The 14031-nt window shown below is 35.6% G+C and overlaps 1 protein-coding gene across 12 annotated transcripts in view; it reads right to left on the bottom strand.

Moving 5' to 3' along the window:
• The window catches only part of LOC115222833 (serine/threonine-protein kinase N2), a 219596-nt gene that overhangs the window by 31590 nt on the left and 173975 nt on the right, over nucleotides 1–14031 (bottom strand). For all 12 annotated transcript variants that reach the window (XM_036511959.1, XM_036511962.1, XM_036511958.1 and 9 more), the window contains 4 exons: nucleotides 6992–7101; nucleotides 4811–4954; nucleotides 2969–3044; nucleotides 1252–1386 (listed from right to left, as the gene is read on the bottom strand). In XM_036511959.1, the coding sequence (XP_036367852.1) occupies nucleotides 1252–1386; nucleotides 2969–3044; nucleotides 4811–4954; nucleotides 6992–7101 (465 nt within the window). The remainder of the gene's footprint in view (nucleotides 1–1251; nucleotides 1387–2968; nucleotides 3045–4810; nucleotides 4955–6991; nucleotides 7102–14031) is intronic.

Here is a 14031-nt window from a genome sequence, read left to right as displayed (position 1 = left end):
TGAACCTGAAGGGTCATGTGAACATGAAGATCTATGTGGACCTGAAGGATCAATGTGGACTCTGGTTCAGAACCACTTTAATCAAATTGATCTTATACTTATTTGTTTTCAGAAAGTATATCACTTATTGAATAAATGTAGCCCTAGGATGGCAAATAAATGGAATTGCCTGTAGAAATCCAACCCCATGACTGCAGGGCGGGTTTGCACATGGTGGAGTTCATGGGACCAGTACAACCATGTTGCTACTGATACAAGGTTCCAGAATCCTACAGGTGGGATTCAGATATATTGTCATCCCTGTCACAACTTTGCTCAACCGAATTACAATCTAATTAGAAAGGGACGGATTAAAAACATAAAAATTTTACATACAAGTGCGGCTGTGTAGTAAGAAGCTTGCTTTCCAATCACATGGTTTCCGGTTCAATCCTACGGCATGGCACTTTGGGCAAGTGTCTTCTACTATAGCTCTGGGCTGACCTGTACCTTGCAAGCGAGTGAATTTTGTAGGTAGAAACTTAAAGAACCCCATCGTATGGGTATATATATGTGTGTGTGTGTTGTGTGGCTTTGACCCCACAACTGCTTGACCACTGGTGCTGGTGTGTTTAAATTCCTGTAACAATTGGCAAAAAGAGTCCAATCCATTCAACTAAAATTTCTTTAAGCCGGTGCCCCAGCATGGTCGCAGACAAATGACTGGAACAAATGATAAAAGATGGAGGGTACTAAATCTGACCGCAGAACTGTTTCATGGAAATAATGCCAGGTCAGTTGCTTCAAAAATGAAGTAGCAACCAAGTATCGAATAAAGCTAAAGTATGAGAGGAGATGATGAACAAAAGTTGTGTCAGACGTCATAACAAGGTACATAACTCTGCTAGTAACACTTCATTTCAAGCAACAAGGCAATGGAACATTTCATATAAAAACAGCCCACCTCACTCATTGCTAATATGGAAAAAATGGGAGTAAAATATAATCTTCTCCGTACTTCTCTTCTATCCTTCCTGACACATAAGCCACAATCTAAAATTAACAAACACATCATTGTCCAAGGTATTTCTTTCCAATATTTTGGGTTTTTCTTTTATATCATTCACTTATAAACCAACAATAACACTTTTTGTTGTTAGATTCCAAACCCTGACTCTGGGGATGGTACTATGGTACCCTACATTAGCTCTGGGTACCATCTTTCTGAGTTTTCAAGGCATCAAAATTTGCTACGGTTATGAAACGACTTACCTGGTTTAGCAGTAGGTGGGCTGTACACACCACCTTCACCACAGTTTGGAGGTAAAGATGGGAAAGCACGTTTCATAAGTCGACCCCAAGTTGCAACATTGATGTTCATTTGACCAGGTCGTAAGAAAGTTTTTCCTACAATTCAAGAAAGAAAGCATGACACAATTGAAAAAAAAAAACATGTAATATACAAAGATCATTATGTTATAATTTAACTCTTTTGTTATGTTTTTTTTAATGTATTATATATTTCTTTACTACCCACAAGGGGCTAAACATAGAGGGGACAAACAAGGAATTAAGTCGATTACATTGACCCCAGTGCGAAACTGGTACGTTATTTATCGACCCTGAAAGGAAGAAAGGCAAAGTCGACCTCGGCGGAATTTGAACTCAGAACGTAATGACAGACGAAGTACCACTAGGCGTTTCGCCCGGTGCGTTAATGTTTCTGCCAGCTTGCCGTCCACTTAATGTATTATATTACCACCTACCACCTCCACTGTTTGTTGTTCTTTCACACCTTCATGAATCTACTGACCAACCCACTTTTGGAATCAGTTTACTGCTCCAATTTACTCTTCATCCATATTCTTGTAACTTGAGGGTAAATACCTATTTCTTTACTACCCACAAGGGGCTAAACATAGAGGGGACAAACAAGGACAGACAAACGGATTAAGTCGATTATATCGACCCCAGTGCATAACTGGTACTTATTTAATTGACCCCGAAAGGATGAAAGGCAAAGTGGACCTCATCGGAATTTGAACTCAGAACGTAGCGGCAGACGAAATACCGCTAAGCATTTCGCCTGGATTGCTAACGATTTTGCCAGCTCGCCTTGAGGGTATATGCCATACTTCATCTCCACCATCATTTCTCCCATTCCTGCTGGGAGTAGTCATGTATCTCTTCTACAGTAAGACACCTGTTCCTGTCCATCTTTCACATTTTGGCCTCTCTACATCAAACCCAATACCACCTCCCTCAATACTGCACCCCCACTGTCAAAGGGACTTGTCTTGTGAGTTACATGGTGACCACACTAGTGCTGGTGCCACAAAAAAGCACCCAATACACTGTATGAACTGGTAAGCTTTAGAATGGTTATCCAGTCATAGAAACCCTGCCAAAGCAGGCATAAGGGACCAATGCACCCTTCAGGCTAGCTGGATCCTGTTGAACTGCCCACTTCATGTGAACACAGAAAACAGACAATAAATGATCATTTCTAGTGAAATATGAGACCCTTGTTTCAATTAATTTTGAAAATAATGAAGAATTTAGTAAAATAACTTTGTCATTATGTTATGAACATAAATAAATATGGGATTTTGGTGAAAGGTTTTAATTCAGATGCTTTTAAAACAAGAAGTCTGTATCATAGAACAAAGGCCGGCCTCAGGAAAGTTGGTATCAAAAGGGTTAAGATCATTCAATGTTGCTTAAATATGCAAATATTTACCATATTTTTTTTAAAAGAATCCCTTTTAATAAATTGATAATTTTACAAAATCTGAGCAGTTTTGTGTTCCACAAAGGGAAGAAAATCCTGGAGTTTCTTCTCCAATCTTAGACCAAAACAACAAAAAAAAAGCCATTAGAAGACCAGACCACATTCAACTGATTCCTGTTCACAGAAGCTGCTACTTAGCTTCCTGAGACTAACAAAGTTTTACTTTATTAAATGCAGCAATGTTTCAAAAATTGTTACCTTTATGTTTAGGGAAAATACGACGCTGTCTTTGCAATTTTGGCCTTCTGGGAATAGTTGGATTCAAAAATGTTATCTGGAAATATAAATATAAATATACAAATTCAAAAGTTCTAAATATATACATTTGAGGTATTTCATACATATCATCATCATTTAGGGTCCGTTTTCCATGCTAGCATGGGTTGGACGGTTTAACTGGGGTCTGTGAAGCCGGAAGGCTTCATCAGGCCGTCAGATTTGGCAGTGTTTCTACGGCTGGATGCCCTTCCTAACGCCAACCACTCCGCGAGTGTAGTGGGTGTTTTTTACGTGCCACCTGCACAGGTGCCAGATAGAGCTGGCACAACGGCCACGAACGGATGGTGCTTTTACGTGTCACCGGCACGGGGCCAGCCGAGGCTGGCAACAAACACGAGCGGATGGTGCTTTTATGTGCCACCGACACGGGGCCAGACAGAGCTGGCAAACGGCCACGAACGGACGGTGCTTTTACGTGTCACCGACATATACATACTATATATATACATGTATTAGTTTGTTGATTCACCTATCATCCATTTATTTAAACTGTCATGAGTTATAAACATGTGCAGGGAGGAAATCCCCTGATTTGCTCCCTATACTCAACACACAATGATATGAAAATGTAAGGGTGTATCTTTTTCCGCCTCCGATGAGATTCAACTTCAAAATGTTTTTAATTACACTAATTAGTTTCTAGAGTCTTGAACGGAAACAGCTGTCAGAGATGATGTCCAATTTTGTAATTAATAAATAATTATTAATTTAATCATCTCTATTTTCTGAAATAAATATATATATATATATATATATATATATATCCATCTACTTATACACACATAGAAGGATATCATCATCAAACTTCTTAAACAAATGGTGATTGATGTCTGGGCCATACACACACACACACACACGCATACACATATGTATGTATTACCGTCATCATATTAATGCTCACTTTTCCAGGCTTGCCTGGGTCAGAATTTTACTGACATAGATTTTCCAGAAACAGATACATTTTCTTTCACTAGTCCTTCCCTATTTCTAAGCAAGGTAATATCTCCCCCATGGCCTGGCATATTCTTGTCGATTATTTATTTCTTTATTGCCCACAAGGGGCTAAACACAACGGGGACAAACAAAGGGATTAAGTCTATTACATCGACCTCAGTGCGTAACTGGTACTTTATTTATCAAACCTGAAAGGATGAAAAGCAAAGTCGACCTCGGCGGAATTTGAACTCAGAACGTAACGGCAGACGAAATATGGCTACGCATTTCGCCCGGCATGCTAACGACTCTGCCAGCTCGCCATAGATTATTAGTTATTTGTAGAATATTGAGTTATTTCCCTTCACTGATTTTTGGCTGCTACTGCTAATGATGGTGAGCTTATTATCACAAAGTTTCACTTAATTAACACCAACATAATATACATCAATATATTTATATACATAGAGAGAGAGAGAGAGAGAGAGAGAGAGAGAACATAACATGAAATTTTGATGGTAGGTATTAATTTAGATCACTTTAACCCTTTTGTTACCATATATCTGACAAAATACATTGCCTTAGTTTCAATGAATTTTGAAAAGAATGAAGAATTTGGCAAAATAACTTTGTCATTTATTAAGCTGGTGTGTGAAAATTAAATTTCAAAGAATGTTGATGGAAAATTTTGAATGAAATTATTTTAAAACAGGGGTAGTTTCAGGTAGATTGGTACCAAAAAGGTTAATATGACTTAATAAAATCAAATAAATTATATTTTAGTTGGTAAGGAAGAAATAGAAAAAACAAAAACAAAAATGTTTTTACTTCAGCAAATAAAATTCCTTGCGGTTCTAAATGTATTGCCATGCCGTGTCTTTGATTATCAAGGAAATCTTCAAGTCTTAAAAATTTTATAGCACACATTTGACGCCAGTCTCGCCAGTGAATGGCAATTTCCAGTTCTCGAGACTATAATAAATATATAAAAAAAAACATACGATAAAAATAAAAAATAATCAAATTACAATAATAATAATAATTAATTCTTTTTATTGGCCACAAGGGCTGACAAACATGATTGGAAAACATAAAGGGACAAAAACAGGACGAAAGGTTACAAAAGGTTTTGACCGTTTTTCGAAAGAAAAAAGTCCGTGTAAACAAGCTTTACAACAACGAAAAAATTCAACAATTTATGAAGCTCCCAATAGAGGAGACGCTTCGAAAAAAGAAAAGGTCTCACGTGGAAAAGCCCATAAAAGTCACAGGAGCCTGGTTGAAAGCGGGGTAGAGAGCCCCTTTCTCTTTTTATAATAATAATAATAATAATAATGATTTCAATTTTTGGAACAATTAAGGGCAGGGATAAGTCATTCAGACCAACCCTAGGACTTGATTGGTACTTCATTGTTTCTTTATCTCGAAAAGATGAAAGACGAAGTTGATCTCAGCAGAATTTAAATTCACAACATAGAGCCAGAAGGAATGCTGCTAACCATTTTGTCCAACACACCAGAGATTCAGCCAGCTCACTGCCTTCATAATAAGAGCAATGGTTTTAAATATTGGTATAAGGCCAAGAATTTTAGGGGAGGAATAAGTCAATTACATAAGAGGGGGTGATGAAAAGTTTCTGGCTTTAAGGGGATTGCGAAAGGCCTGGTTGGAGGCCCAACCTTCCGAGTTCTTTTACAGGGCTTAGAAAAACTGAAGGACCACTGCAATAAATGTGTGAATCTAAGAGGGGAATATGTTATTCAAAACCATAATTAACTGATCCTCCTGTATGTTCTTTTACCCAAAACCAGGAACTTTTCAGTCCCATCCCCTCCCAAATAAAAGTACTTGATTGATACTTATTTTATTGGCCCTAAAAGGATGAAGTGCAAAGTCAACCATAATGGAATTTGAACCCAGAACGTAAAGGGCTGGAAGAAATTCTGCAAAGTGTTTTGTCCAACCTGTCTGGACTTGATGTAATTAACCCAACCCTGCACACCAAAATTGCTGGCCTGATGCTTTGACAGGAAGAAAATTATTTTCTTTTGCTATAAGCCACTTTCACGATGGCCTTATATTCAACACTTCACATAATCAGCACAGCACAGCTCAAAACCCAGATGTCTCCCTAATTCCTGCAGTGGTTTTTTTTTGGTTTGTTTCCATTTTTTTTATACATTTATTCCCCAGATTTCATTGCCATACAGGTGTACCTGTGTGGTTAAGAAGCTCACTTCATAAACACAAGGAGTTGGGTTTCAGTCCCACTGTGGAACCATGGCACCAACCAATGTCATGTGTATGGAATTGATGGATTGAAACTGTATGGAAGGTAGCCAAATTTTCTTTTGTGTGTATGTGAGAGAGAAAAAGCAGAATGTCAACATTTTAAGATTTCCCTGGTCACTGTCTAAGCAAAACAGTGACAGGATATTTAAACTTGTTGACATTATGACCAAGCACTCAGCACTTTTGGAAAACAGTGAAATGATTAAAAAAGACAAAAAAAAAACCTAGTTCCCCGAAATGCATAGTTTGGCAACAAGATGGGCATCTTGTATTAAAAAGTTGACTGAAATAAGCCCCAGAATATTGCCTTGGACCCTATCTGCAAAGTTGAGCGTCCCACAAGCTTAAATATACTTTTTTTCTTGAATAAAGCAATCCTGAAATTGGTGGTGGTGGTGGGTCTTTTATGCCATCAAATATGGTAAATATGGTAAAATAATTTTCTTCCTATCAAAGCATCAGGCCAGCAATTTTGATGTGCAGGGTAAATCAGTGCAATAGTTTTTACTGATAATAGTTTCAAATTTTGGCACAAGGCCAGCAGTTTTAGGGGGTGAGTAAATTAATTACATCAACCCCAGCAACATTTGAACTCGGAATGTTAAGTCAGACAAAGTACCGCTAAGCATTTTGCCTGGCCTGCTAACAATTCTGCCCGCTCATCACCCTTAATAGTTTTTACTAATAATGAAGACAAGTCTCAGAGTAGAACTTTACCCTATCTAAGTTGATACTTGTTCTATAATCCCAACACTGTTGGCTACAGGGTTTCCAGGGGGTCTGTCCAACATGCTGGTTATCTAGTTTCATCACAGCCATAACATCATCTGAAATATCAAAAGAGAGAAAAAGAAAGAAAAATCACCATAAGTTACAAGTTTAAAAACTCAACGTTGAAATGTTCAAGGGGAAATATTTTATAATTTAAAAACAAAAAAGATTTAGGGAGAACAAAAAAAAATATAAATTTGGTTCAGGCTTTCATTATCATTTTTAACCCTTTTGTTACCATTAATCTTTTATTACCTGACACAAAGCCCATTTCCCCCCTCAATGCCCTAATTTCCCCCACAAACTCTGTTGAAGGGCCTTGCCTTGCAAGTTACCCAGTGACCTAACTGGTGCTGGTGTCACATAAAAAGCATCCAGTACACTTTGTACAGGGGTTTATGTCAAGAAGGGTATCTAGCTGTAGAAAATACCAAAGCAGAGACATAGGAGCTTGGTCAAGTCTCCGGGCTCACCAGCTCTTGTTGAACCATTCAGCCCCTGCCAGATGTTAAAGGATGATAGTGATGATTATGTTGATGATTTCTTCCCAAAATACACTGCCTTTGTTGCAATTAATTTTGAACATAATGAAGAATTCATTAAGGTAACTCTGGCAATATTAAGCTGGTTTTCTGAAACAAATCAACACAGAGTTTTGATGGAAGGTCTTAATTTAGATTGCTTTGAAGAAGGGGATTTGCATCACGGAACTAGGGGTAGTCTCAGGTGAATTTGTATCAAAAGAGTTAAAGAATATATTTTCAATATTCTCTTCAACTAAAAAGTAAACAAATAAATAAAAAAAAAAATATATATATATACAGAACACAAAGAAAAGAAGGAAAAAAATTCTTAAATATGCTAATTGTTTTTAGACAAGAAGCATTGAGTGTTTCACTCTGGAACATTGTCTAAATGTCTGCAGTGATATGTGAACTTACAGTCCAATGACTGAGCTCATTATCTCACGCACTGAGTTTCTTACATAAATCATAGATAGTTTATCAATGATCAAATACCCTCGTACCACCAAGAACTCCCCATCCAAGTTCCAACATTAGATCAATCATATTAATCTATGTGTTCTTTTTTAAAAAATGGCAATTTTAGAATTTTCCTTTGTTTCATTTCAATGTGAAGGTACAAGACCTAATGGTTAGGGTATTGTAATCATGATTGCAAGATTATGGGTTCGATTCCCAGGCTAGCCAGCACATTGTGTTCTTGAGCAAAACACTTCATTCCACACTGCTCCAGTCCGCTTAGCTGGCAAAATTGAGTTATCCCATGAAGGACTCGCCCCCCATTCAATGGGGGGGAAAATAGTGATCCTGGTTGCTTGTATACCATGCGAACTGGTCAATCAACCCTGTGAGTCCCGGGGCTTGAGACAGTAATTGTCAGGGGACTTATTACTATTTTTATTTCAATGGTGTGTGTTAAGATCAGGCACCTACAGTAAAAGCTCCTTTCCTTTTCAAGATTTCACTGACCATCCATCCACTGAAAAACAAAATAAACTATATTCTATCCCCTGAATCCTTCCTATTTGCTATTTTAACCCTTACTATGCAGGAATCGAATTTATTCAGTTCCATGCATGTGCACTTGAGACACAGGAACCAAGTTAACTTGTCTTTGGATATGCAGTATTTTCCTTCTCAACTGTAGCCTGACTCAATCAAAGGAGAATCTTAGTCTTGCAAGCTACATGGCAACCTCACTAGTGCTGGTGCCATATAAAATAAAGCAACTAGTACACTTTGTAAAGTGAGTGACAATAGGGAAAATACTCAGCCATAGAAACCATGCTATGGTCAACATTAGAGCACAATGTGGCTGCTGGACTCATAGGATCCTGTCAAACTGTCCAACCCACACTAGCAAAGAAAATGAACATTAACCCATTAGCATTTAAACCAACCAGAACTGGTCAAAATATTATGAGTTTTATGTTGAAACTGGCTTGATCCAACCTCTCATGCCTACCCTACAATGTCGTTCTAAAAATATGCAATCACATCATCGAAATCTTGGACATTAACCCTTTAGCATTTAAACCGACCAGAACTGGTCAAAATATTATGAGTTTTATGTTGAAACTGGCTTGATCCAACCTCTCATGCCTACCCTACAATGTTGTTCTAAAAAAAATATGCAATCACATCATCGAAATCTTGAAGCTCTGAGATTAATTAAGTGGGATTAATTCCAACTAATGTAAATAAATAATCATCACCTTTGACAGTGAGATCCAAAGGCTAAAGGGTTATATGAAGATAAATTATTCAGAAATTAGGTTTTTGCTGAATAAATCCTGAGAGGATATAAATGTACAATCAACAGATATGGGGAAGATACAGATTGAAACACCCAACAACAGTAACTATAGAACCAGTAAGAAAATTAATATAAAAGATTTTAACATGCCGGCAATTATTTAACAATTTTTTTAGAATAAAGAAAGAAAAAAATTTAAACAGAAAATTCAAATTAAATATGTAAATATTATGGTATTTCCAAACTTTTAAATTAATAAATAAATAGAGTGGAATAAAATGAAATAGCAAATAAAAATAAATAAATATAATTATGTATTAATTAATGTCTTATTGGTTAAAATGGGCAAAACAGAATACCGAAAATATACATGATAAATATAACAAAATAGACAATATATGTATACCTATGTATGTGTATATATGTGTGTATATATATATATATATTATATATATATATATATAATAATAAAGGGTGAAATTAATTAATTTGGAATAATCATTAATTTCACCAAGTAGAGTTCGGCATGTCAAAGCCCCATTCAAGGAAGGTTTAAGTAATACTAAGTAATTAAGGGTTTAGCAACGATTTGCCTCACCACACACCGAATTTAGAAATAGCAGTCAAAGAGTTTTGGCTATTCTTTCTACTTAAAAGTAGAAAGAATAGCCAAAACTCTTTGACTGCTATTTCTAAATTCGGTAAACTCTTTGACTGCTATTTCTAAATTCGGTAAACTCTTTGACTGCTATTTCTAAATTCGGTAAACTCTTTGACTGCTATTTCTAAATTCGGTGTGTGGTGAGGCAAATCGTTGCTAAACCCTTAATTACTTAGTATATATATACATACATACATACATACACATAATGAATATATGTAGATATTGGTATCATCTTTATTATAATTATTTCAATAACATGGATTAGATCGATCATTTAACATACCAGAATCAACATAAGCAATAATTACATAATTTCATGCAATATTCATATGAGTGTTGGCTGAGGTAATTACCTGGATTTTCCCCGCTTCACATATACAATATGCACACACACACATAAATACACATATGCATGCACACACATATACATATATACACACACACATTTCATTAAATACATGGTTAGGCTTATTTTATCCTTTTTATTTCCAATTTTTTAATATATTCTTTTTCTTTTTTTTTTTACAGTTAGTTTCAAACAATACTATACAAAAAAAAAAAAACTAAGAAAATATGTAAAATCTAGAATAAAAAGGATAAAACTTGAATGCAGTTATGTATTTAATATTCTACTTGTTTTATGGTCAAACTGACCAGATCTGGCCTCTTAAACAATGTCACTGAAATCTCAAAGCTAGGAGATAATGCAGGATTAATTCAAAACAATATGAAGAAATAAACATTATATCTGACAGAACAATCTGAATATGAAAGGGTTAATGAAACATCTATACAAGAAAAGCTGGTCCCCAACACATCATATTTCTGTCACGGGGTCAAAAGACATTTAAGGTATACAAATATCTTTCTGTGTCATTATTTTTCCTGTTGTCAAATTTGTTTCTTTCATTAGATAGAATTTTTTTTTGTTACTCATTCTTCTCTAACTTGTCTTTACCATCCATTTAACAGACCTCATCTTGTCACTGCACTTGTCTCATTTTTTTTCCCCTACTCGTGTTTCTCTATCATGCCTGCTCATTTCTACCCTAGCAGCTTATGTCACTCACACCACCCAACTGCACAGTTTTGTCACAAGGTGTTAAAATTGTAATGATATTTGGTTGACAACTGATGAAGGGTGTCGAGCTTGTCTGCATTTGTTGTGCATGCGTTTTTTCTTCCTATTTTACTATATTCTTTTAATGATGGGAGCTGTAAGATCATGTCCATGCTGGAGCAGTCTCACATTTTTATTTTATGTGCACACACACACTTACACACATATATACAGATATGCACTAACAATATAGTCAACATATATATATATATAAAAAAAACTTAATAATAAATGTTTGCCACTTAGAATACAACAGCCTTAATTAAGGATACAACAACAAGAGCAACAACAACAACAAGAAATGAGCTTACATAAATTAAAAGATAAATTCTTCAAAAGAAGAGAAAAATATATTACAACAATTAGTAAGTTAATAATTAGTAAAAAACCAAAAAAAATAAAAAGTATAGAAATTGTAGCAGTACAAGCATAAATGAATGAATAAAATAAAAATACAGGACTTTTAGATTTCAGAAGTTAATGTCTAAAGTCATCATCAAAAATAAAGGAGAACAAAAAAGGTTTAACTGAACACATTGGCTCCGAATAGATAACGATGATTAATTTCATCAAATTCTTATCAAATGGCAAACTTCAAAAGTGGGAATATTTAGCTGAGATAGGTTGCAAACACGTGTATGTGTAGTTCTAAATATAGGGTTTCATGTGTTTATGGGAACAGTAAATATCAAATTCTCTCTCTAATATACATACATATATAGACACACACGTTATGTATATCGTTTTGTGCATGTGTGTGTGCATATGTATATATATATATATATATATACACATATATATATATATATACACATATATACACACATATATATATATACACACACATATATATACACATATATATATATACACACATATATATATATACACACATATATAGGTAGTGGGTAGTGATTTTCTTCATTACTTCAGGGAGTGACAACCCTGCCAGACACGAGTCACAGGCTCAGCTGGCTCCGGCTGACAGTACCCAGTATGGGCCCCTATCCAGGGTTACAGAAAGGAGACAACCTTCAAAGAAATCCGGAGTGGAGCCCCATAGGTGGTTCAGTGTTCGACTCGACACTCTTCCGGCAGCTCCTGCCACTAAGCTGGTGCCAAACGTAATGCTCTGCACTCCTTTGGACTACGTCAGCAAGGTTGAGAGAGGAATCCTGACGATTGGGCTACCCAGGATTTTCTTACATCTAGCCCAGGCCTGCGCAAAACTGGAGAGGACATGAAATGTAAAAATCCGACTGGATTAGTTTATGCACAACTCCATTGTCTCCAGAGACAAAAGGATGCCAACAATATACATACATACATAGATGCAGACGTGGCTGTGTGGTAAGTAGCTTACTTAGCAAACCACATGGTTCCGGGTTCAGTCTCACTGCGTGACACCATGGGGAAATGTCTTCTACTATAGCCTCAGGCTGACCAAAGCCTTGTGAGTGGGTTTGGTAGACGGAAACTGGAAGAAGCCCATCATATATGTGTGTGTGTGTGTATATGTTTGTCCCCCCAATTACTTGACAACCGATGTTGGTTCGTTTACATGACCGTAACTTAGCAGTTCAGCAAAAGAGTCCAATAGAATAAGTATATACACATACATGTATGTATATGTGGGTGTGTATGCATGCGTGTTTTTATATATATATATATATATATATATATACATACACACACACATTTATTTTGCTTAGGCATAGTGATACTTATACCCTGGTGTTAAAACTCATTATATATATATATATATATATATATGCTTCAGAATAAAGAGTTAGTCAAGTATAGAGCATAATATGAAATTAAATAAATGACAAGGGGACAGGAAATTATGCAGTGATTATCATATGCTTATAGCTGTTTCTGCTATATGATGTAGAACACACCGAGCTGAGTGCAAGTGCATCACCTTATAGCTTCTTCAGAGCTTCAAAAATGTATCTATGCATTTCACACAATGAACTTAGAAACCAATCCTTATAGAACAAATGATGATTTTCTGCACTGAGATATTTGAAAGATTTATGCGTAAGTTTGCTTGTGCATCTAATTTTTTGTTCCATCTATATAACAAAAGACATGCAGATGGCATAATGCGTTTTCATTTGCTTTTACACAAACTGTCAAATTTAATACAAACTCCACATAACTCTAAAGTTTTAAATTCTATTGGACAGTGAGGTGAAAATATTAATAAAATACATTATATGATAATATTTCAATGCTATTTCATTGAAATTTTGTGCAATTTAACGAGAAACATAGGCATTTTTACAAACACTTATATTTCTTCTTAGACACATGCTTGCTCACATGCACACACACACACACACACACATATATATATATATATATATATATATATATATATACACACACACATACATCCACCAATCATTCCCATAGATTTTAATGGCTGTCACATGATTTGTTTTGCTGGGAAATAACTAAATATACATGGAAATAATTAAATATACACACAAAACATTATAATTGAATGAGAATTTTTCAGATTTAACTGTTTATTTCTTATCTATTTTGCTTTGCTTTTTGTCTTCATAGCTAACTTACAACACTGCTATCTTGATATCAACACAAGGTCACACACTTTTTACATGAAGGTACAGACGATTATCATACCGACAACCAGTACTAGACTGGCATTGCTTCAGCTCCCTTGTAAACACGATAAAGTTTACTTTGATAAGATCAAGAGATCAATAGAAACAAAAATATATTTTAAATACCTGATTAAACCTTTATTTACAGGTTAAGAAGGAAGTTCAACAAGAAGAGAGGGGGTCAATTTTTACCTCATTAAATTAAGACAGATAGATAGACAGACAGAGAGAGAGACAGCTTGAATGAACTGCTCCCATCTATCACGCTATTCTTTCATCACCATCT

Source organism: Octopus sinensis, linkage group LG21, assembly GCF_006345805.1.
Source record: "Octopus sinensis linkage group LG21, ASM634580v1, whole genome shotgun sequence".
Taxonomy (NCBI): Eukaryota; Metazoa; Mollusca; class Cephalopoda; order Octopoda; family Octopodidae; genus Octopus; species Octopus sinensis.
Note: the sequence above shows the minus strand (reverse complement) of the source record. Positions and strands in the feature narration are given on the sequence as shown.